Here is a 25,679-nt window from a genome sequence, read left to right as displayed (position 1 = left end):
TATAACCTATAATTAAGTACAGTAACTATTATTTCAAAAACTTATTTGCCAAGTATTTACCATTTTCTATTGTTGACAGGGAAGAAGAGTTCTACCATGAAGGGTTTCTCTTTTACCCTTGTTCATTTCCTAGGAAAAATAAAGTTAAAATAGCATTTGTCACCATATTTTGGACTCAAGTCCCACTATTTCAATAAATTATAAATTTAATCCATATAATTAGCGTATTGTTAATTTTTTTTTTTAAAAAAAATAATTTCTTATCTATTCGCATTTTTACTATCAATTATGAAAAACGTTCACATATTTCATTTTATCGTATGAACATTATTAATATCTCAACCAAATAAAAATAATAAATAAAACCAAGGAGGTGCTTGGGCCTCAACTTGAAGTTGGTTGTTCGGGGATCCAAATATAATGGTGGTATTACCAAATATTTATAACCTATAATTAAGTATAGTACAACTATTTCAAAACTTTATTTGCCAAAGTATTTAATTTCTTCCACTCATTCTCTCTCTCCCACTTTGTTACAGTATATCGTTTCTTATTATACTAAAGTGGTATGCAACCCAAACATAGACTATTATAACCCACAAACTATAATAACCATTAACTTATTCCTGTCCAACATGCCCCCAATCCAGTAGGTCCACAATATTCCCAATTTGGCTTACCTGTTAACTTTGTCCCATAAGGAAAGAGAAAGAGACCTATGACAAATATTATTTCAAACCCCCAATTAGTTACGGTTAATATTATTTTAAAACCTCAATTTGCTGTAGTTTTTACTATTTACTACAGTTTTTACTCTTTTATATTCTTCATTTTTTTAATCTTTTATTACAGTGTTTACTATTTCATTATCAAACTAAAATAATTTACACCTTAAATACATACTATTATAACCTAAGTTAAAATAATCTACACCTCAAGCACAAATTATTATAACCTAACTATAATAACCTAGTACTATAATAACAAACTCCTTACTCCAAATGCTCTTAAGAGACTAAATTCAATATTCATTGAAATTAAGAAAATAGATGGACTAAAAAGTTAAGGGTCTGTTTGGTTGGTAATCTGGATTCTGTTTTATATTTTTAGATTCATTGAGTTCAACGAATATATGTTTGGCAGACAATTCAAATTATGTTTATGAAATTTGTTCTCGGATTTTGTGATCCAGATAGTGCAAATTCAGAAAACAACATTTTTATGTTTTTATTATATCCATAATTTGAATTTTAAGATTTAAGATGCAAAGTTATATTAAGTAAAGATAAAGATATTCATAAATACAATATGTCTTATTATAAACTCAATTTATTTTTTTAAAATGAAAATATGTATTATGTAATATATTATAAACTAGTTAAATTATAAATTTGGTCCCTATTGTTTTGATAAAGTTAGGAGTTAGTCCTATGGTTATAAAAGTTAGACTTTAGTCTCTATGGTTTGATATAATTTCATATATAGTCCCTATGATTTGTTAAAATTCTTTTTTTTTTTTTATCTTAAATAATCTCTAGTATAGGGGGCTATTTATGAAGCTTTCATCAAATCATATGGACTAAATTCTAATTATAAATTATACGACCTAAATTCTAACTTCCTCCGAACTATGGGGATTAATTTTTCAGTTTATCCTATTAATTATATGACATTACAAAATAATAATTATACAAACTTTTTTACCATAAAACATATTCATAAATAAATTAATAATAGTTTCTTGTCAACTAATATGTTATGGGTAAATACAACTAGTTTACAATTGTTTAGATTATAATTCAATTTTTGAATCTGCTACTAAACACATTTATGAAAACATGAAATAAACTCTGTCCTTGTTTTCGAATTTATATTTCCAAATTCTCTACCAAATAGGCCCTAACAAACTCCACACTAAAAGTAATCCAAAATGCATTTTAATTAAACAAACAAAAAAAAAAAAGTAAATCCTATTGAATTGTCCAATATTTCAATTATTTTGTTTTACCAAATATTGCTCTCAAGGAAAATAATAATAATAATAATAATAATAATAATAAAAAATAACTAAAACATTTTTTTAAAAAAAGCAAGTGTAGTTGGACATGGACATATAATCAAATTTTTTAACAAGTGTGATCCACCCCGTCCTTTCTCTCTCTGTCTGGTTAAGTATCAAGTGAGGAGAGCAAACGGAATGGAAAAAGGCGGCAATGGAGCTTCATCAACTACGGTCCGTCATCTTCTTCATCCATGGCTTCTTCTTTTGACAAATTTGGATTCAATTCAAACAAGCATTGTTATTATTAGTCTCTCGCTTAAACTCTCCACACGAGATTTCTTTCTTCTGATTTTGCAGGTCGATCCCTCCAAGCCGCCATCACTGACCTGGAAACGCAAGCTCGATTTCACCGGAAAATCTCCAGAGTCTTTCTCTTTCACTCTCACCGATGCTTGGCATCTGGTCATTCTAAATCAACTTCTTAACTCCTTAGGATATTGTGATTCGACTCCCTGAAATCGGTTCCTTCTTCTTTATGTGATCTGATTCCGCTCGCTTTGTTTTCGATTTTCTAGGGCTCGTTAGGCTACAGATTATGGCGTCACGGCAAGGAAGAAACCGCTAAAGGAAGAGTAATAATGACTGCTACTGCTAATTTCTTCCGAATCGATTCTGATTTCTGTTTCATTTGATCATTTATTCACTATACTGTATATTCTCTCGCTCTCTCCTCAGATTCCGGTTTACGAATTCTTTTCTGATCAACCAATCACATGCTACCATGGCGTTTCGTTAGGTGGAATAGGGTAGGTAGCTTCCTTCACTTTTCCTCCTCCCACTACACCGCTGCTGCCGCCGTCTGACATTTGCTTGTTTTCTTCTGACATTTGAATTAATTTTAGTGCAGGAAGCATCGGGCGGAGTTACCGAGGAGAGTTTCAACGCTTTCAAATGTTCTATGGACCGTGTGAAGATGAACCAGTTTTAGCCAATCAATTCTCTGTCAGTCAATCTCCATATTCTTCTCTGTATTCATTTCATGTTTAAGTTACGTACTAGTTTAATATTGAAACTCTGAGTCTGTGGTCTTTGCTTTGTTCTTCTCTCCCAATTAAATTCGTGAATTTAACAAATTAGGAAAGTTTAGAGACTAAATTTTTAAATTTTTAAATTCGTACATCAAATTGATGTAAATCTCAAAGTATAAAAATTAAATTTATGATTTGACCATTCATTTAAATTGTTTGATTGATGTCTACATTGTTCCGTTTTAGGTGTTTGTTTCACGCCCAAATGGAAACAAATTCTCATCTGTATTATGCTTTGCCAAACCACAAAAATCCAAGTAAGGTTTGAGATTTTGGTATCATTTAAAATAATTATGTTGGCATATGATTTTAGAAAAAATAACTATAACACGTAATAAATGAGGATTTGATAAACTTCTAATTTGAATGTGAAAAGGTAGAATGCATTAGGATAAGAATTTTGAAATGTTTGTTAAAAGAGCCCTAAGATCTTTACAAAGTGTTTTTCTTTGAAATAATTGATACTTGATCTTTACGTTTCTAGATTTTACAAAGTGTTTTTCTTTGAAATAATTAATACTTGATTAAATCAAACATTAAAAATAGTTAAAATTAATCACCTTTTAACGCCTCCAAAATCAATACCAAATGGAACCTAACTTATCAACAAGAAGGTGGCTAAGTAGTTTTGATGTTTTGAGTTTTAACTAATGAGAGATTCATATTACTACTCTAGTCTATCTATGTCAAGGACCGGTGAAAATATATAGAAGAATAATTCTATGTAGATGGGTTTCAAGTTAACGAGTAATGGTTTTGAGATTTGAAACGAATCTAGCAGTATAATTCCTTCTCTTATTTTATATCTTTGAGCATTTTTCTAGAGATGGAAAGCAGGATGGCATAGAATCATGGGATTGGAATTTGAGTGGAGCAAATAGTACATACCATGCTTTGTTTCCGAGGTCTTGGACAATATACGATGGTATCACTTATAATGATTTGAATCAAATTCCCATTTTTTCTTCATTTAAGTATGTTTGGATTGACTTTCTAAATATTTTATTTATATTTATAATTAATATTTAAAAAGTCAATCCAAACGGGTCTTTTATTTTCTTCTCTCCCGCATATTTTTGTTAATTTTTTGAATTAGGTGAACCGGACCCGGATCTTAAGATTGTTTGTCGTCAAATTTCGCCATTTATTCCTCACAATTACAAGGAGAGCAGTTTCCCAGTCTCAGTATTTACATTCAATGTATGGCCAAATGAAAATTGAAAAATTAGACGATCATTTGACCGATTTAATGTACAAACTGTTGGCTAATGTGTTATGAAAAATTGATTTTGGTGGTGGTTGGTTTATATGGCAGCTATCTAATGAAGGTCAAACTTCTGCACAAGTCACTTTGCTGTTTACTTGGGCTGTAAGTGCTCCCAATTCCTTTTTATAGTTCATTTTGATACGGTGGTAAGGCATTTTCTTGCTGAATTTTGGAGCTCTGTTTTTTTTTAAACCTTTTCAGAACTCAGTGGGTGGAAAATCTGGATTTACTGGCCATCACTTTAACTCAAAGATGGGGTAAGGATATGTTATCTTTCTTCTACAGGTGTTTGTGACACTAAGTTGAGTTCTGAAATTTAAGGAACTGTTTGGGTGACCGTAATAGAATGAGTTTTTAATACAATCCAAAAACTCATGTTTGAATTGAGCGTTTTGAGTCCGATTTGTAATATTAAACTCATTCATTTTCACAATTTTCAACTCAACACTCTGTTCCACCATTTTCATGCTTCACAATTTCATTTTCATTCTGCCTCGATTCCTCACACATCCCAATACCCTTCAGATTTCCAATAATCTTGATTACATTTCAGCTCCCCAAATAACTCCTAAAATTAATATATTAGGATTAGAAAATTTATGTTTGAGATGTAGAGTTGTGTAAGATGTAATTCTTTGATAGATGTGCAAAAGAGAGAAAGGATGGAAGATGAAGTTTCTCGACAAATGTATAAATTTCAATGATGAACATTATTGAAATTCAGTATTTAGGCCAAACGTCCCCTTAGTGTCAAGAATTTCTATCTTCCCTTGTGAAGATATGAATCAAATTCTTCATCTTAATTTTTTTTTTTTTATTATTATTGTTTTTTAGTGAATTTCAAAGTACTTTATTAAACATTTAAAAAGTCAATTTCGGATGGGCTCGAATTTGTTATTCATATATCCTCTCTAAGGTTTGAAAACTTAACCTGTGAACAGGGCAGAAGATGGAGCTCATGGAGTCCTTTTACACCACAAGTGAGTACTCTTCAATAGAAAAACCCAATTTTTGTTATTCAATTTATTCCAATTTTGTTAATATTTTAAATAAGTTTATTAATTCACAATTTGTTTATTTAGTAATTTCTTTTAAAAACATTTTTCAAATTCTAATTGTAGTTTAAAACTAAAAATAGCTAAATTCTACCAATTAAATTACCCCTAATGTGTCGTGGTTGGTTTCCATTTTGCCTCTTTCATATATATATATATAGTACTTAAAAATAATAATTTAATGGTAGAATCGAAACTTTCAAAATATCATAAGCAAAAGGACATTTTGAATGGGTTGTTATTGAAGACTATTTTTGCAACTTTTAAAATAAAATGAGCAAAATTGAAAGCAACCACATACATTTTTTAATTTAACCAATAAAAAGTACATAGTTTCACAAATCAAATTCTATTTTTTAAAAAAAAAAAAATTGATCAACATATCAAAAGTATTTAAACACGAAGAAGTTGAGAAACTTTTCCGAATATTTAAAAAAAAAAAAAGATTTATTCCTAATTTTATTCATATAAAAACAAATATTTGTAAAATGTTCAACAGAACCACGAAAGGGCGACCAACTGTAACGTATGCTATTGCAGCAGAGGAAACTGATGATGTTCACATCTCAGTCTGTCCTTGCTTTGTAATATCCGGTGATTCCGAGGGCATTTCAGCAAAAGATATGTGGCAAGAAATTAAAAATGTTAGTACATCGCTACATCATTCCATTATCACCTTTTCTACTTTTTTTTTTTTTTAAGTCTCACCTCTTTTTCCCTTCATGCTTTTATTTACAGAAACAATAATCTCTCATAATAATAATAATAATAATAATAAAGATAAAGAAAAAACACACACACTCTCACAATTTTCTTTAACTACCGAAGAGCTATTACTGTTCTTCAAACCAATTTTATAATTTGTTAGGTGCAGTCTATTCTCAATTCTCATATACCCCTTATCATATTTTGTTCTTAAAGGTTTCATTAAAATCTTGTTCTTGTAAAATACATTGAAGTTAATGAATGCTTTAAATATAAGGATTATTTGGTGAATTATTTCCAAAACAATATTTTGCTTTCGATAAAAATGTTGTTAAAAGTAATAATGTACTTCAAGTTTACTTCTTCTTCTTTTTTTTTTTTTCTCCTTTTTTTCACGAACCATTCCTTTTTCAAACCATATCATCTTTTCCTAGAAAGATCAAAAGTCAGTGAACTGTCGGTGGAATGCATAATTACATAAAGGATGACACTCGATCATGACTATTTAAAATAACAATTAAAAAAATCTAGAAACAATCACGAGTATAAGGCACCACCATATTATTTATCTCTTTTTTAAATCGTTACAACAACTGTCCCACTTTCATTTTGCTCTTCTATTTTAAAATAAAATATTAGACTCTCGTCTTTTAACACCACCCGGATGGAAAAAAAAAAAAAAAGTTTCGACTGATAATTACTTAATTTAATTTTTAAAAATTACAAATTAAGTTTTTTTTTTCTCTCTCTCTGATAGATTTAAGAATCAAATAAAGTTTTAAAAACTAAACAAAAATATAGGTTTCACTTGATAATTATTGAGTTTTTAATTTGTATCTTAAAAACTAAGTTTGTAGACACTGTTTTCACCTCAAATATCTCCCTGTATTATCTACTTTTTAATCAATAGTTTAAAAAACAAAGTCAAAATTTGAAAACTAAAAAAATAATTTTTGAAAACTTGTTTTTGTTTTTTAAATTTGACTAAGACAAATAATAGTAAGAAATGAGGAGGATATATACTTAATTTTCAAAAATAAAAAACGCAAAATAGACCATAATTTTTAAAAACATGGTTTTTTAGGGAAAAAATTAATTAAGAATTTAAAAATAATTTTTTAAGATATATAAAAATTGTAGTACTAAAAAAACAAAATTGTTATGACCTAAAATAGTAAGATCAATAGTTTGGATTTGAAATATTGATGTAAAAAGCTTGTATGAGCTAATTGCATATGAAACTTCTATTTTTTTTTTTATTTTTTATTCTTATTGCAGCATGGATCGTTTGACAAGCTTGGGAGCGTTGGGCAATACGAGGGTTCAAAGCCAGGCTCTAGTATTGGAGCAGCTGTAGCAGCCACGTTGACCATTCCTTCTTCAGTTGCCCGTACGGTCACTTTCTCATTGGCATGGGACTGCCCGGAAGTTAAATTCGATGGAAAGACCTACCACAGGTCAACCTCCTTCCTTAATTCCTCTTTATTCACTAATCTACCTCGAGTATAAATCCTACCACATAAATATTAAAAATCTATTTAAGTTAGATTAGATTGGATTAAGAGAATTTTTTAGACTAACAAAAAAAAAAAAAATTAAGATTGATTGGATTGACTATCCGAATGACTCAAATTAAATCTCCAACCCAAACTTTGAAATTGGAGTTGAATGGTAGGTTATTTATTTTTTAGTACCTTTTTATTAAATTAAAATACTAAATTTGTCTAAAAACATATTCATAACTAAAACTTAATAAAATTCAAATGTTAAATATAAAAAATTCGAGAGATCTATTTTAAACTTCAAACAAATATATATATATATATATATATATATATATATATATTAATAATGATAGAAATTTAGGTTGGATTGGGTCAACCCGAATTTTTAAAATGTAATCTGAACTCAATCCAACCTAAGAAAATAATAATAAGATAGAAGATTTAACCCAAGTCAACCCTTACAATTCAGGTTGGGTAGTTTGGTTTGCTTGAGTTGTCGGGTTATTTGAACAGCCCCTAATAAACACATTATTCTAGCATTCCCAAATATCTGCAAAATTATTCATTAAAACAAATATAGTTATCTAAAGATGTCGGACATTTGAAAATTGAGACATCCAATATTATGGTGATTTGCATTACAGAAAAAAAAAAAAAAAATGGTTTCATAGAGTATAGAGATTTGAACCTTAAACCTTAAGAGAGAATACACATGTCACTACTAAGTTATGGTTATTCAATTGGAAAATTGACACTTAAACAACTCGACCATGATTGAATAATTAAGACTTTGTATGATGATTATTTAGTTTTTAAAAAGTAAGCTTGTAAGCATTATTTCCGCCTATTGTATTATTTCATTTTTTAACTACTTTCAAAAAATATTTTTAAAAACTAAGCCATATTTGAAAACTTAAAAAAGTTATAGTTTTAGAAATTAAATTTGATAATTCAAATTTTTTTCTTAAAAAATGAAAACAATGATAAGAAAGTTAGGAAAAAATTAGCAAAATTTTGAATTTAAAAAAAAAAAATCAACCTTTCATGGAACGAAACTTTAAAAAATGGAAAAAAAATTTAATCTCTACCTTACTCTCTTTTTCATTTCCTCAAAATAATATGTCCATTTATTGCAGGCGTTATAGTAAATTCTATGGAACTCTTGGAGATGCAGCTAAAATTATAGCACGTGATGCAATATTAGGTAAATCTTTAATTCCTATCATAAATTCAAAAGAAAAATATTTAGATATATCAAACCGTACAATTTAGACGGCTATTCAATTAAAGTTTATCGTGTGACAAATATTTTTTAAAAAATAAATTATTTTTATCTATTTAATGTGCGATAAATGTGGACGGTGTTGTTCTTAATCATTGTCCATTCAAAATTAAAAATTTGGAAATGAGTGTTTTTAATAAGTGAATTCAAAATTGAAAATAGAGCATGGAAAATGGGAGGCCCAGATAGAAGCATGGCAAAGGCCAATCATTGAAGACAAAAGGCTACCAGAATGGTGAGTTATTAACATTCCTTGGAACAAACCTAAAATTTCTCATATAGGTCCCATTCAAAAGCATCTATTTTTATTTCATTAATTTCTTTTATTTTTAAAATTCATCAACTTAAAAAATGTTTTTAGATTTTATTTGATATCATTTGATTTTTAGTTTTTAAAATTTGTGTTTGTTATCTTACAATGGTTCTACCATATTTTTCATCTTTCTTTACCCCTTTGATTCTTAACCAAATTTTAAAATATAATAACGAGCATTTAAAAACTTAAACTTACATCTGTATTAAGAAATAATCCTAAAATTTAGACAATAAAAATACAGAAATTAATAGGTATAAGTTTTTATTAGAAATGGAGTTTTGAAATTTTGTTTTTGTTTTTTTGGACAAATTGCAAAAGTCACTCTTGAAGTATGGTTATAGTTGTAATTATACCCTCAAACTTTTAGTTGTAAAAATTGGGTCTCTAAATTTCTAGAAGTGTTAAAATTAGACTCTCAAACTTACAATAATTGTTGAAATTGGTAAAAACTGAACCCTCAAACGATACAATTTATACAATTATGTAAATTTGAAGATCCAATTTGACCTAATTTTAATATTCATTTAAGTTTGGGGGCTTAATTTTTAAAATTAAAAGTTTAAGGGTATAATTATAACTACAATCATATTGTGATTTTTGCAATTTGTCCTATTTTTTTAACCTAGACCAAATAACTTAAAATGCAATAGTTGTCTAACAGGTATTAATGGAATTATTTATTTATTTATTTTGAAAAGAAGTAATAATGGATTGATATTTGATTTTTGGTAAATGTTATTGTAGGTACCCTGTCACTCTATTGAATGAGCTGTATTTCTTGAATGCTGGTGGAACAATTTGGACAGGTACTTCTCTAGCAGCCTTAATTTTTTCTTTTCTTACCATCCATAAGAAAAATTACAATCCAACCTCCATGATACGAGAATAACATCCGATAGAAAATATCTTTTTCGAATAAAGAACGGTTAAAAAAATTAAAGCTGCAAATAAAGATGTCCACAAAATAGGATGGGAACGAGAATATCTTTCCCAACTCGTCCCCATCTCATTCTTCATCCACTTGAAATTCTATGTTTGATTTTTTAAATTTATTAATTTTTTAACAACTTTAAATTTATTCCCAATCTCAATAAATTTTTATATATTAAATATATCATTATTATTACATTTTAAATAAAACACCATAACATTTTGTTACTAAAAACAATAACATTTTATGTACAAAGATATCATAAAAAAATTTAACTCCATAAAGCATAGTGAACTAAAATCAACCATATATAAAACTACAGTAAACAAATGCTAGCTACATTCAATATATACATAAAAAATCAACTTAATATATATATATATATATATATATATATATATATATATATATGTTTGTTTAAAATATCATGGTAAGCTTGTTTGTGAATATTTATGTGTAAATATATGTATAGTTAATTGGTTAATTAGTTGGGCAGGGTGGGGAATTTTCCCTTTTCTTTAGGTGAATTAGCAACTATTCAAGAGCTGGAGGTTGGTACAGATAAATATTCTAGCGTTTTGTTTCTCTTTTTGATCGGTCCTAAACGGTTTAAATTATTATAATTAGGTTAAATACTAAATTTAGTTCTTAAATTTTAAATTTTTTGTCTATTTAGTTCTTCAACACCTTAAATTTTATATCTATTATTAATAAAAATTCATGTATATACTAGACACACATCAGTTTAAATCTCGTTTGGTAATTATTTGGTTTTTATTTTTTAAAATTAAGTCTATTTTACTCACATTTCTTACAACTAATTGAAACTACGGGCATTGCACGTGTTTCGTAATTTTAAAAATGAAATATACATGTATAAATTGAAATAAGAGTCTTAAAATGTAATAAAGTGAACTTAATATTTAATGAGGAAGAGAAAACTATCAAATGATGTCTTCCATTTTTTTTTTTTTTTTTTTTTAATTTTGTTATCAATTTAAATACTTGATATTAAAGAACAAACAAACTATTTAACTAATAATATTTCCATTTATAATAAAAAAATCTTTAAAAATAAAACATATTTTTACTATATGTATAACTACTATTATCAGTTCACTATTTTTTTTTTAACAAAAAGGAAAAAGATTATTCAATCTAAATCTTCTTGCCTTAGCTAGTTTATGGTTACACTTGTTAATAGGGAAAAAAAAACTTGTAAGGTCATAAGCTTAATTAATTGTAAGAGAAAAATTAGTTTAACAAGATGGCAAGAAAATTTAAAAAATGATCATACATAGGGGACCAGTGCATCATGAATATAAAAATGGAGAAATGTTTAACTATAGAAGTAGAAAAAGAAGTAAACAGAGTCATTAGTGAAATACTAAACAAAGGAGTTACATGGAATCAGACTGGTATAGATATCTCAATCAGAATAGAAATAGCATGGAGCAGAAAGAAAAAATGATAACGAAATATAAAAATATAAATATGAAGTTAAGAAAGAAAATAAAAGGAAATATTTAGAAAATTGTGAGCAGAATTTAGTTCATTTATATATAAAAAAATATATTTTTTTAATTTTAATTTAATTTAATCTTAAATCAAATCTTAGAATTATTAAATATAATAAGATTCTTTTTCAAAAAAATAATAAAAATAAAATTGATAAATAATTTATTTTGAATCAAATCTTTGTGAAATTAAAACAATAATAAAAATAAAAATCTTGAAATCAAAGATAAATAATTTATTTTGAATCAGATCTTTTGAATCGGTTATTGTGATAGTTGATATCTAATCATTTTAACGTGAAAATTTAAAAAAATAAAAATATTAAAATTAAAGATTAATAATATATTTTGAATCAAATCTTTTGAATTGGTAAGTGTGATGGTTGATATTTTTTTTTTTTAAAAAAAAAAATCAATGTAAACATTAAATAGGGTTTTTTCATTTAATGATTTTAATGTAAAATTACCTCGTATGACCCTATAACCAATCCAGGGCAAAAAGAAAAATCAAATGTTTTGGCGGTATAGATGATTTGCATTTTTCTTAAGTCATTAAATTTTTAGCCAAATTCAAAAAACAAAAACAACTTTTTGAAAGCTATTTTCAAATTTTGACTTGGTTTTTTAAACCATTATGAAAAGTAAATAACAAAGACAATAATTTAGAAAATGGAAGTAGTGTCGTAAGCTTAATTTTCAAAAGTAAAAACAAAAACAAAATAGTTATTAAATGGGGACTTAATATTTCATTGTTTAAATTTTATATCTAATATATTAGTAATTGTTACAAAAATTGAATTTATCATAGACATATTGAACACAAAATTAAAAGTTTAAATACCTATTAAACACTAAAAAAATGTTGGAATCAAATATGTATAAATTTCAAATTCAAAGACTACACTTATAATTTAGCCTTATAGTTAAATTTTATTTTTATCTTACATTGTTTGCACTAGAAGTTTGGGAAAAAAAATCAATTTACATTCCTAAAGTTCTGGAGTTGTATTAATTTAAATCTCAAATTAATATTTGTGTCAATTTAAATCTCAAAATTTTGTAAATATATCAATTGAAAAATATTATGCAAGACATTTAATGATTTCCAATTAAATTCCTAAATTGTTATAAGTGAATTGATTTAGAACTTTTATTAGGATTATATTTGAAAATCGTCAATGCATCAAATTTTATACATATATAGATTTCTTCGAATATCAATTTAACAAAATGGTGAAATATTAATTGAGAGTCTAAAGTGATTTGCTTATATAAGTTTATAAATTTAATTAATAAATTTATAGACTTCATATGATGTCTATCCAAATGGAATATAATCGAGTGTTTAAATATTTATGAAAATTTAAGGTTTAAATTGATATAATTATTAATTTATAATTTAAATTGATAAAATAGGTGTAAGTGGATATTTGCTCATTAAAGTTTTGAATTATAGGATGATTTTACAGTTTTAATTTAAATTTTCTTTAATTTATAAAAAGCTACATAATGCTAACATGAAAAAATCATTTTTAAAATTTGAACTTCAAAACTATTTGTTTTAGCCTTTAATATATTAAAAACTTTCATCTCTTTTCTTTCAACTATGAATTTGTCTACTTTGTACATAGTGCAACTACAATGCATTTATAGTTAATTTAAAAAATGAAAAAAATAATAAAAAGGTTGTTTGAAAACAAAAGAAAAATTCTAATAAATTTATTGAAAAACCACCACAAATTGCTGAAATTTTTAATAGAATTGAAATGAAAATTATACGAACTAAATTAGAATAAAACCTTGAAATGGCCCAAAAATTTATTCATCAATCTTCTAAGAAAAAATTGGTTTCTAGGGGTTGATTCTTAAGTAAGTTGGTTTCAATTTAGTCCATAAATTTCAAAAAATTTCAAAAAATTTTAATTTTACTGAAATTTTATTTCAATTCAGTATCTAGTTTCAAGATTTACTATTTTAACTACATTTTTTTAAACAAATATACACTTGAGTCAATGTCAATTAATTAAATTTAGAAATTATAATTAATTTAATTGCATTATTTTTATCTATATTAAAATTTAAATTACAATTGTAGCGATTTTGTTTACGGAGTAGTAGCCATGGCCTAAATTGAAGCAAAACTAAAATCTCAAAGATAAAATTATAAAATTTTGAAATTTAAGGACTAAATTGAAACATAACTCAAATTTTAAAGACCAAGTGGGTAACGTTTAAAATTAGGGACTAAATCAAAACTATAGGGACTAAATCAAAACTAGGGTTGACAACAGGGGATGAGCGGGGGCATTTCCATCCCCGGGGGAAATTAATCCCTATTCCCCCAAATTGAAGTCGAATTCTCCTTGGAGAATCAGGTCCTTGCAAGGACCCATCTCCAAAATATTGAAAAACACCATTTGAATAAAAAAATTAAAAAAATCATACTTAATTCTTGTTAATTTCACATATTGGTGGAATATAAGAAGGATATTTTTTTTTTATTAAAAGATAGTTAATAAGCTAATTTAAAAAAAAATCAAAAAATCAAAAATTATAAAAGGGATCTTTTTAAATATAAAAAAATATTTACAAAAAAGTTCAATACAAAGCACTTTTATAAGAATTTTCCATTAGAAAAACGGTTATATTTACTTGATAGTAAGTAAAAAAATTAAAAAAATGAGAAATAAAAAATAATTTAAATAAACTCGAGGATCCTACTTTAATCCTCGATTTGACCAAGGTTAAATCGGAGATTTTTCGTTCCAATTAGATATGAAGACTCATGATATTTTTATCAACATTAATAATAATTAATATGGATATGTGTTCAGACCCTAGAGGTAGGATGTTGAATCCACCGTAGCCGAGGAAAGAATGTATATATATTTGATTCACCGTTTTGTATTTAATATTCAAATTTGGTAATCTCAGACGGCTTACCTCCGCTGCAAAACCTATCGACCATAACCCATCAAAAATACTTCCTCGAAAGATCAAAATCGGAGCCCAATGGCGGAGCACTCAACGGCGACCACCGCAAGGATGTCGCCGTCGACATTCTCGAGAGAATGTCTCAGATTTTCGATCAAACCCACGGCGGCGCCGGACCTTCAAACGCCGCACTCGGAACCAGACTTCTTCATCCCGGAGAAGAAAACGTCGGCAACTTACTTCTTGTCGAAGGAAGCCAATACCTAATGTGGAATACTTACGATGTCCATTTCTACTCCTCTTTTGCTCTCGTTATGCTTTTCCCCAAACTTGAACTCAGCATTCAGAGGGATTTCGCCGCGGCTGTACTGATGCACGATCCCAGAAAGGCCAAGATCATGAGCGACGGAAATTGGGTTCCTCGGAAAGTTCTTGGAGCTGTCCCTCACGATGTTGGGTTCAATGATCCTTGGTTTGAAGTCAATGCTTACAACCTTTTGAATGTCACCAGATGGAAGGATTTGGGTTCCAAATTTGTTCTTCAGGTTTACAGAGATGTGGTTGCTACAGGGGATAAGAATTTTGCTCAATCTGTTTGGCCTTCGGTGTATGTGGCCTTAGCTTTTATGGAGCAATTTGATAAGGATAAAGATGGGATGATTGAGAATGAGGGGTTCCCTGATCAGACTTATGATACTTGGACTGTGAAGGGTGTGAGTGCGTATTGCGGTGGCTTGTGGGTGGCTGCTCTTCAGGCAGCTTCAGCATTGGCTTCTGAGGTTGATGATGAAGCCGCTGCTCATTACTTTTGGACCAAGTATCAGAAGGCCAAAAGTGTTTATGACACGTTATGGAATGGCTCCTACTTCAACTATGACAACAGTAAGGGTCCTTGGAGTTCGTCTATTCAAGCTGATCAACTGGCTGGACAATGGTGAGTGAAGAACACTTGATTGATTCTCTCTTACTTGCATTTACGTTTCTGGATCTCATATGACCGGGTTGAATTTGCATGATTATGGAGCAGTCTCTAGTCTTTGTTAAGAATATGAACAGAATATCGTGTTGTAGGTTTAAATGCTGCGTTAGTAGTACACTTTGTTGATGTGCTTTTCAAAATGTTTGTAACTTTAGTTCATTTTAGTAATCATTTTAGTTCCTTCATTTTCATTTTTATCTCATATTTCAAAGAACCAAAATAGTCACTTTTTATAAGTATAGAATTAAAACAGACTTTTTGAAAGTATAAGAATCAAAACAAATCGAAGTTGTGAGTAGAGTAGCTAAAATGTACCTTTGAAATATACAAGGACTAAAAGAAACTAACGTTGAAGGTACAATAACTAAAATAGTATTTAAACTATATTTTACCTAAACCTATAAACCAAAAAGTTTAGGATTGAGCAGTAGTTTAACATGATATCTATCAACTATCATATTAGGGGTTGGATTCATACACTTGTTGGGAGATATGGGAAGTGACAAAAACTAAAAGAAGATGAACAAAATGGTCTCTGTTAGCTTTTCCCCCCCAATTTGACCATGTTTCACATTCGCAAAAAACAGGTATGCTAGAGCATGTGGGCTTTGTCCCGTTGCTGATGAAGAGAAGATAAGGAGTGCACTTGAGAAGATTTACAATTTCAATGTGATGAAGGTGAAGGGAGGAACACGAGGGGCAGTGAATGGAATGTTTCCAGATGGAAGGGTTGATAAATCGATATTGCAGCCAAAGGAGATTTGGCCTGGAGTTACATACTCTGTTGCTGCCTCTATGATTCAAGAAGGATTGGTTGAAACCGGGTTCCAGACTGCAATGGGCATTCATCAAGCGGCTTGGGCACAAGATGGCCTCGGGTACAACACTTTGTTTCCTTTTATTCTGGAATTCCATTGGGTTTTGACTAACTTTTCTCAGCTTAATCGTAAAATTAATATAGGGAGTAAATTTATTTGAATTTTATGCTCGTTTTGAATCCTCCCAACTTACACGTTGGTTTATAAGACTTGTTTGATAACTATTTGGTTTTTGTTTTTATGTTTTTAAAAATTAAGCTTTGAAACATCCGTTTCACCTCTAAGTTTCTTGTTTTTTTATCTACTTTTTATCAATGTTTTCAAAAGTTAGACAAAGTTTTAGAAACTAAAAAAAGTAATTTTCAAAAAATTGTTCTTGTTTTTTGTTTGACTAAAAATTCAATTGTCTTACTTGATAAAGTTGCACTATGGTAAGAAATTAAGTGAAAATATACTTAATTTTCAAAAATAAAAAACCAAATGATACCAACCTAAAGGATGATTTTTTTTTTACCTATTTCATAATAACTATGGACTTAAAATGACTTTTTAGTTAAATAATTTGGAAAACTATATTTCCTTTTAGGCCCAGGTCTGATAATGATGCTTTTTTTAGTTAGGCTGGTTTTTTTCTAATTTTCTTCAATCTCACTTTTCTTAAAGAAATATTTGAATTTTTAGTTAATTTTTAAAATTTAAAAAAAATTTAAAAACTTATTTTTAGTTTTTGCAAAAATGGGTGAAAAATAATAACAAAAACAAAGTGAAAGTATTATCTATAAGTTTAAATTTCTAAAAACTCAAAACCAAATAGTTTTCAAACAAATTTTAAAAATTTTTAATTACATTTTTTAATCTCTTAATCTCTGCTATTATTATCCTTATCTAAATGATGACATAGCTTGATCATTGGGGTAGTTTGCTGATTTGATATAATGCAATAAACAATTAATGGAAGAAAGTTGATAGTTAGACAAACAAAATAAAGTGTCATGCAATTACTCTGTTGATATTATTATTTATTAGCACTAGAGACAACTGTATAGAATCACAATTCATAATACAGGTACAATTGAGATTTTCTAAAGTTAGAGATTGGATTGATTCAACCATCAAAATGTAGGAGTAGGAAATTAACCGTTAGATTTTCAAAACTCCAATATCAATGCTGGATTATCCGAAAATAGTAGGATTATTAGTAGAATATTAATATGGTTATTAGGTGGGCATATTAATAATTAGTAAATTTATTAGGACTTTTTAGTTAATGGTGGATCCAGAAATTTTGTTGACAGAGACTTTATATAATTTAATAAAAATAAATATATTAAGCAGGGCCCGATCCTAGGTCTAGAGCAATTGGTAGGCAAATTTACTAACATTGGGCTAATTAGTAGTTTTGAATTATATAAGTTTCTTATATATATATATATATAAAGAGTATAAAGTTGAGGGGACGAGCCCCGGACCCATATTAAATCCGCCCCTATTTTTAGTTATAAATAGAGGGAATGTGTTGAGAGAAAGGTACGAAGAATTTGGTAGTTATTTTTTAATTGGGAAATCTGAAAGAGTAGTCCTCTCGAAAGGCTATAGTATATTGTAATATCGTCATGGATATTGCAATGTAATTCTATCTTTTAGATTGTTTGTTTGTTCTATGTGTTCTTGAGTTCTCTAAAAGTAAAATGGTTTGTGGGCTTTGCAGGTATTCATTTCAAACCCCAGAAGCTTGGGATGTTGATGATAGATATAGATCAATAGGGTACATGAGGCCACTGGCAATTTGGGCAATGCAGTGGGCAATATCGAAACCTACCAAAATTCCAACCAAAGTGCTTTCTGAAATGGAAGAATCTGCTTTTGCCACTCAACATGCTGCTTTCTTAAAAGTTGCATCTCTCTTAAAGTTGCCTTCCGAGGATGCTGCACACAGGAGTCTTGTGGAGGCTGCTTATGATTTCATTTGCAAGAGGTCAGCCTAATTCATCAAACCACCTCTGTTATTTGATATGTCGTTTTTTTTTTCATGGAAATAAACTGCACCAAGCATTGTTTTGTTGTAAGAATAAGTTACACATTCAGTATTGGATAATTGTATCATGTTGTATCTATTTTATTTTAACATTTCGATATATTTAGGTTTATCAATCTTAGTTCTGTTGTTAAGTCTTACTAATATCATGATCTTCCTTATCTTTGTTTGGTTTGGTTTGATTTTTTTTTCTTTTATATTTTTCTTGTTTTTGTTTTAATATTATGAGTTAGTCATGCTACATATTGTCAACTAATAATTACTTATTTGGGCCAAGAAAGCCGACTGGAAAAACAATGTTACCAATCTAGAATTAAATTTTCGTTGACATTTTGATATTTCCACATTTCCGTAAGTTTGATATCGATATAAGGGGTGAATCGATATTTCTATTATATCTTAGAAACATTTACGAAATATACAAGTAACAAAATGTCATTAATGTAAGTATAATATAAGTAAAAGACATGTTAATTTGTTTTAAAATCATAAAATATTTATTGATTTAAATTTATTTTTTCAATTTTTTATTTTAATATATATATATATATATATATATATATTTGCATAAAAATATTCAATTGTCTAATTTTAGTTTATATACTTTCAATAAATTTTAAATTTAGTCTATACTACTAGTTTACGGTTTATTTTTCCAATTTTTTTCGATCTATTACCTTTTCTCTTGTAACTTTTTAAACATATTCATAGTTGTATTTTTATACATGAAAATTATTGTTATTATTAATCAAGTTCAATAAAAATTAGTTGCAAAAAACTAGATTTAAGATTTATTGGAAGTACGGAGATTAAAATTAAACATTTGAAAGTACATAAATTAAAACCGAACAAGTCTCGAATTATAGGGAACAAATATGGTTTTTTTTAATGACCCATTTTGGAAGGCCCAAATGCAATAGATGCAATCTAATTCTATTTTTAATAAGGGACCATTTGAAGTGTTAGAGTTGAGATATGACTGAAGGAACGGTGAAGTTCGAATGTGAAAGCGAGATCGTCCCAATTTTAATTTTTCACAGAATTGAAGTTTACAGAACAATTAAATATTATGCATTATCAGAAAATTAAAGCATGCAATAAAGGAAGAGAAAGAGTTTGAATCAACTTACCCTTGAAGCCAAAGCCTTCTTCACGAAAGTCTCCTCTCCAGTCACGATCAATTATGAACCAAAAGGTCGTCAACGAGGACATCGTTACAAAAGCAACCTCCATATTCTCTGTTGGGGAAGAGAATTTTCATGAGTGTGTGGACTCTAAGTTTTGGAAAAGGGAGAGAGTTTAAAGAGAGATGATTTTTTTTTTTGTTGTCCGTGTATTTCTTGGGAAGAACCAGAGAGACTCTTCTATGTTAAAAACAAAAGAGAATAAGATACTAAAAAGTCCCTCATAGATATATTTGCTACAAATTTAATCTTTTAATTAGAATCAATTTAATCTTACTAAACTGATTAAAATATTAAACTTAATTTTTAATCTTATTAAAAATGTAATCTTAGATCTATGTGAATCGTATTTTAAAACCATTTAAAAATAATTTTAACCTAAGGTTTGTATATAGTTCTGAATTATTTATTTCAATTTATAATTTCATGTAATTATAACTTTTAAAAAATAAATGAAACAAATTAAAATCATTCATTGCATGTTATGATGTATTTAATAAGAGTATAACGATTATAAAATCACATAAAGTAGTGTCATGCATCATGCAATTTCATTTCATTACTAAACTTATGTAACACTTATATAATAAAGTAATGAAATGATTAACAACATACATCCATACATACATTTAACTAAACACTACAAGAAAAATAACTTTCAATGATGAGTAAAACATGTTACTAAAAGCAAAAAAAGGTCGAAGTATTGCAACGTGTAGAGACGCGTCGCTGTGAATGTCGCGGTAGCCGCGTAGTCAAATATTTTAGTGACATACTCACTACGCGCCGCTAAAACTTGACTTTTACTAACACTAACACGTTACTAAAAGTGTATTTTTATGTTTTGTCACTATTTGTGTTATACAATGACGTTGAAAATTCGTCTCTAAAAGTTAAGTTTTAACAACATATAAAATTGTTGCTAAAGGAGGACCAATGGTCATTGCAAGTATCTTTTGCAACTTATGTAAGCGTCGGTAAAAGTATTTTATTAATTAAAAAATAATATTTAATTTAATATATAAACCAGCTATCACTAATACAAAACTAGGCTATAATGTTAGTCAAAAACCAACATTATAAGGGTACTAACCGACAATGAAAAAGGTTGACTAACGAATATTTATATGGATGTATACACATATTTCAACAAACATAACAATAACTAATACATTTCAACAAAACTAATATAATTATTCATTTCTCCACAAGGTATATTTAACTTACAAAGATAAACAAACATAACAATAACTAATAAGATATTTGTATACACAAATTTCAACAAACATAACAATAACTAATTCACTTCAACAAAACTAATATAATTATTCATTCCTCCACAAGCTATATCCATCGTCCGTTTTACCTCACCTAACTTTTTTCTAATGAAGTCATTGGCATCACCACACCCAACTTGAACTCAGGCAAGCAACCTAAGCCTCTGATTCTTTAGCTTTTTGATAACTTGCTTCATACCTAGAATGAATCTAAACATCAAAAAAGCATTCAAACAATGAATCTAATCCAATATTTTAGAACAAACTAGAATTTAATCATCTTATAAATATTACCTTGTAATTGTTATTAACGTTGTTATGAAGTCTATTTTGTGTTAAATGCACATTTTCTACTTGTCCACTTTCTTAAAACTCAACAAAATATTCCCAATACAATCTTCCTATCTTCTTTCCAAGTCTATGAGAATCAAAATTTAGCATTACATATCAAACTTGAACCTAACAAAATAAAATTATAACAATAGCCAAAAAGAAGAAAATTGTTTATCAAAGCGTAGACATAAACAAAAAGAACATATGACAAAAACACAAACAACTCAATATTAATCGAAAAACCATAAACAACTAACGTTTATCAAAGCATAGACAAACAAAAAGAACATATGACAAAAACACAAACAACTCAACTAATCATGAAAAAATAAACTCAACAAAAGGATGAAACTCATGAACTACGATGCTCAATAGAATAGACACTATAAACAACTCAAAGGAAAAATTAATTATAAATCCAAACAAGTAAACTTAATAAACTAAGAGGAAAGACTAATAGCTATATTGAAGAGAAGCAGTGCTTTATGACAATGATTTGAGATCAAATAAAATTTACCCTTCTCTTGAATGACCACCATCATCGTCACTAATCTTGAAATTTCTGTCAGCCACAAGAAGAAGTTAGTTTCATTGAACGGAGTATTCAGAAAATAAAAATAATAAAATCTTAAGAATAGGTGAGAGAAAATACCAGATATGTACTCAACCTTAAAAGTGTTGGCAAGTTTTTTTTAATGCTAATATATGTAAAAGACATGCACAAGAGAGTAGTAGGTTAAAATGGATCTCATGTTCTTAAGAATTCAAGAAAAATGGTAAAAAATGGTAAAAACTAAAGTGAATTTGAGTGGATGTCATGTACTTTTTCACAAGCAAAAGACTAAAGTAAGAAAAGAATTCATTAACTGCCGAGAACCACAAATTGAAATGATTATAAGATAATTCTAATTAGAATGGACATCTAAATAGGTAATTGCCACAATAAAATCAAGAATCAAGAAGGAAAAGATCATACTCCACAGAGCAAAACTTCTCAAGGAAACTTTGCCTTGAACTCACAGTAAGAGTTCCTTCTTTCAGTTTGCAAAACAGTAAGCACAGTTGCTAATTATCTAACTAATATGACATAATATCTCCATAAGTCCATATAAGCAAACTTTGCCTTTAAGCCCACAAACAGAAAATTGATTTTCAGTATGCACATGCCACAACAAAGAAAAGCTTATCTCACAAGCTCAGAAACTAAATCAATCCAAGAGGGTAGAAGAAATTAAAAATGAACCTTCTTCAATGGTGTTCCAGTATGCACATGCCACAACAAAGAAAAACTTATCAAACGCCAATAGATCTGCCACAAACGTTAACGAAACTTCACAAACCCGAATAGACCTACCATGAACCCAGACGGATCTATCACAAACGTTGATGGAGCTTCAGGACACCAGTCGGATCTGGCACGAACATTGATGGAGATTCACGAAATCGACCGGATCTAACACGAACGTAGATGGACCTATTAAGCTTGCAACCTTTTGCTCTTGACATGGTTATGAATGAAGGAACTCTAAATATAGAGGACCTATGAGCGGAAACGGATCGTCCAAACTCCACTGTGAAAGAACTCATACATTCACAGTCACACAGAAACGATTATGCATTAAATCATAAATTACAGCATGCTTTGAATTAAATACAAGGGATCAAGAAACAATATCTTTGAAGAACCTTTCTTCAAGTATATTCCTCGATCAAACTCGAACGTAACGAGCAACTCGAATTGCCTCGAACAGCAGCAAGAATAAACTCAATCCTCAATTAGATCCGGACACTACCACTAGATTACCTTGTTATTATTGGTGTGAGAATCCAGGAGTGGTGGGCTCTGGCTTATTTTGGATTGAGGGAAGAGTTACAGAAGAAGAGGAGACAATCAAGTAAGCGATAATACTATCGTGTAGAAGATGGAAGTCTATCGCATAGACTGGATCCTTGATCGTTTAGCTGAGAGCACTACCGTGTAGTAAACTCGATGCGATCGTGTAGTCACTCGATAGTGAGTCTGATAACGTGTGGGAACAATAGAAAATTGTTTTCTTTTTATCCCTCAATTACCATTAGACCACATAACCATCCACTGAGGTTGGTTATTGAGAAAAAGAAATTTAATTATCATATACTTAATAAATTATAAATAAATACAATAACTAACTTATCATATTATATTTATAACCTATAGTTTTAATATTGCATCATATACAACATATAAATCATAGTTCTTTTTCTCTTTTATGACATTTAATATAAATCATATTTATATTAAATTTAATAACTATGAATCTAATTCATAGAAATTAAATTTGAATCATATTTAAATATCAGTTCCTCAAATCAAACAATTTCAAACTAACCCAAAACTTGATTCTCAACTTGAATCCATTGAGCTACCAAGGGGACCTTATGGATCTATAGCTTGAAGCTTCAACGATATGTGAATAACTGACTAAACTCTTTAATCACATTATCTACTATCCGTTAACTGTCGGGCACTCCACTAATGATCGATAGCTGCACTCTTCGCACTACAAATATATTTCTGTGTCCATTGGATATAACCAATCAACAGTACGATGACCCTTCACAAATCGCTCGTAAGTACAGTTGGGCCAATTTACCATTTTGCCCCTATAGTTACATTTAACTCCTTAAGTACCACTGATTCCTCTAATGAATAATAGATCATAGTCCCACTATGACTAAACCCCTCTTGGGCTAAGATAGGGTGTGGCGTTATATTGTTCAGGCCCTGGAATCAGCCCTTAAAGGAGCAATTTATCTACTTACCCCTTTCGGGGAAGGAGTGAATTCCATCTTGTGTAGCTGAGTTCCCAGCTCCCCAATCAGACGAATCCCCAAAATGGTAGGCTTGTTGAGTCAGCGATCTGGTCACTCTCACCCATGCAAATCAAAAGACCGCTCTCATAGACAGAAGTTCACAACTCACTAAGGATTAAGGTCATGTTACCTATGGTCATCCTAGTGAAATGGAAGTCTCAATTATGAACGCCGTTATATAACAAGATCAAACGTTTCGTGGTCCGGTCTTATACAAACTATTTTGTATAGAATATCCTCACTCGCATGTCAATACACAAATGATCAGGATCAGATCATTTGTAGCACTTTACAACATTTGTAACACCTACAAAGCGAGCCATACTCGTAATGTCACCAGAATAAGGTATCCCTTCTTATCCATATTCTATAGACCATTTAGGTTATCACTTAAAATACAATCCACTTGTATGTTCCCATATACATGTTTAAGTTACAACGATAACCATAGATCTTAGTTTATTGGTTTGTGGTTAATGCAACTAAAATATCAAATATTTCATAGACTGGAGTGAATAAAATTTCATATATTATAAATCACAAAATGTTTATTCATACAAATGTTTATAAACTACAGGACCCTACAAGATTTAAGGCATCAACCCCAACAATGAATCCCTCAGATTGCTCCATATAAATGGTCTCCTCAAGATTGTCATTCAAAAAAGCAGTTTTGACGTCCATTTGTCATAACTTATTGTCATAATATGAGACAATGGATAGGAGGATCCAAATAGAATTCAGCATGGCAACAGGTGAAAGTCTCCTCATATTCAACTCCCTCAACTTGAGTATAACATTTTTCCACAAGTCTAGCCTTGAAGGTTTGCACATTCTCATCAGCACCCCATTTTTTCTTGTAGATCCATTTGCGACCTATAGGTTTAACACTATTAGGTTGATCTACAAGATCCCAAACAGAATTGAAGTACATAGACTCCATTTCGAGATCCATAGCTTTGATTCACTCATCTTTATCAACATCTTTCATTGCCTTCTTGTAAGACAATGGATTCTCAACATCTCCGTCAGCTATCATAGCTAGGATTTCTGTTAATCCATATAACAGACAGGTGAGTTTACGAATCCTCCCATTACATCGAGGTTCACTCAACACTTGAGGTGGATTTGACCTACTAGATGATCCAACTTCAACAACCCTTCCTGAGGTATTGGTTTCTTCAACAACTCTTGTTGATGATTCAGTAGTTTCGTTGGAAAGTTCACTTAACACAATTTTACTGCGGGTTTTATGCTCCCTTTTGTGGCCCTCTTCTAAAAATGTAGCATTTGTCGACACAAACACTTTATTTTCTTTAAGAGCGTAGAAGTAACCACCTTCGATTCCTTTTGGGTAGCCTACAAATAGACATAGTTTTGAATGAGGTTCCAGTTGCTTAGGATTTTCCTCAAGCACATATGTTGGGCAAGATCCTAAAATGGCATAATCTATTTTTACGACCATTCCATAATTCCAAAGGTGTTCTTGTAACACTCTTGGATGGAACACAGTTCAAAATATAAGTTGTAGTATGTAGTACATAACCTCAAAACGAGTCCGGTAGGGAAGCATAACTCATATAGACCGAACAATGTCT

At 29.3% G+C, this 25,679-nt stretch overlaps 1 protein-coding gene across 2 annotated transcripts; it reads left to right on the top strand.

Moving 5' to 3' along the window:
- Window positions 1-2,080: 2,080 nt before the first annotated feature.
- Window positions 2,081-18,595, top strand: LOC120079899 (Beta-glucosidase, GBA2 type family protein). Of its 2 annotated transcripts, none has more exons than XM_039034350.2 (19): window positions 2,081-2,233; window positions 2,360-2,464; window positions 2,578-2,634; window positions 2,738-2,808; window positions 2,905-3,004; window positions 3,277-3,347; window positions 3,915-4,015; window positions 4,187-4,290; window positions 4,406-4,459; window positions 4,559-4,614; window positions 5,299-5,337; window positions 5,912-6,056; window positions 7,396-7,574; window positions 8,759-8,826; window positions 9,067-9,139; window positions 9,965-10,026; window positions 14,603-15,536; window positions 16,169-16,459; window positions 18,108-18,595. In XM_039034350.2, the coding sequence occupies exons 1-19, from the start codon at window positions 2,198-2,200 to the stop codon at window positions 18,382-18,384; spliced, it is 2,823 nt and encodes a 940-aa protein (XP_038890278.1). In that variant the 5' UTR covers window positions 2,081-2,197; the 3' UTR covers window positions 18,385-18,595. The 2 variants fall into 2 exon arrangements, with proteins under 2 accessions (XP_038890278.1, XP_038890279.1); XM_039034351.2 differs by having other exon boundaries at window positions 2,112-2,233; window positions 2,910-3,004.
- Window positions 18,596-25,679: the final 7,084 nt, after the last annotated feature.

This window comes from Benincasa hispida, chromosome 6, assembly GCF_027475165.1.
Source record: "Benincasa hispida cultivar pf3 chromosome 6, pf3_genome.v1.1, whole genome shotgun sequence".
Lineage (NCBI taxonomy): Eukaryota > Viridiplantae > Streptophyta > Magnoliopsida > Cucurbitales > Cucurbitaceae > Benincasa > Benincasa hispida.
Note: the sequence above shows the minus strand (reverse complement) of the source record. Positions and strands in the feature narration are given on the sequence as shown.

What these genes read in the sequence shown, in the direction of transcription:
- LOC120079899 (XM_039034350.2), top strand. Translation starts at nt 2,198, where the DNA reads ATGGAAAAAGGCGGCAATGGAGCTTCATCAACTACG. An exon ending in AAGAAACCGCTAAAGGAAGA is followed by an intron (nt 2,635 to 2,737) that starts GTAATAATGACT and finishes CTCTCTCCTCAG; the next exon opens with ATTCCGGTTTACGAATTCTT. An exon ending in GACAAAAGGCTACCAGAATG is followed by an intron (nt 9,140 to 9,964) that starts GTGAGTTATTAA and finishes ATGTTATTGTAG; the next exon opens with GTACCCTGTCACTCTATTGA.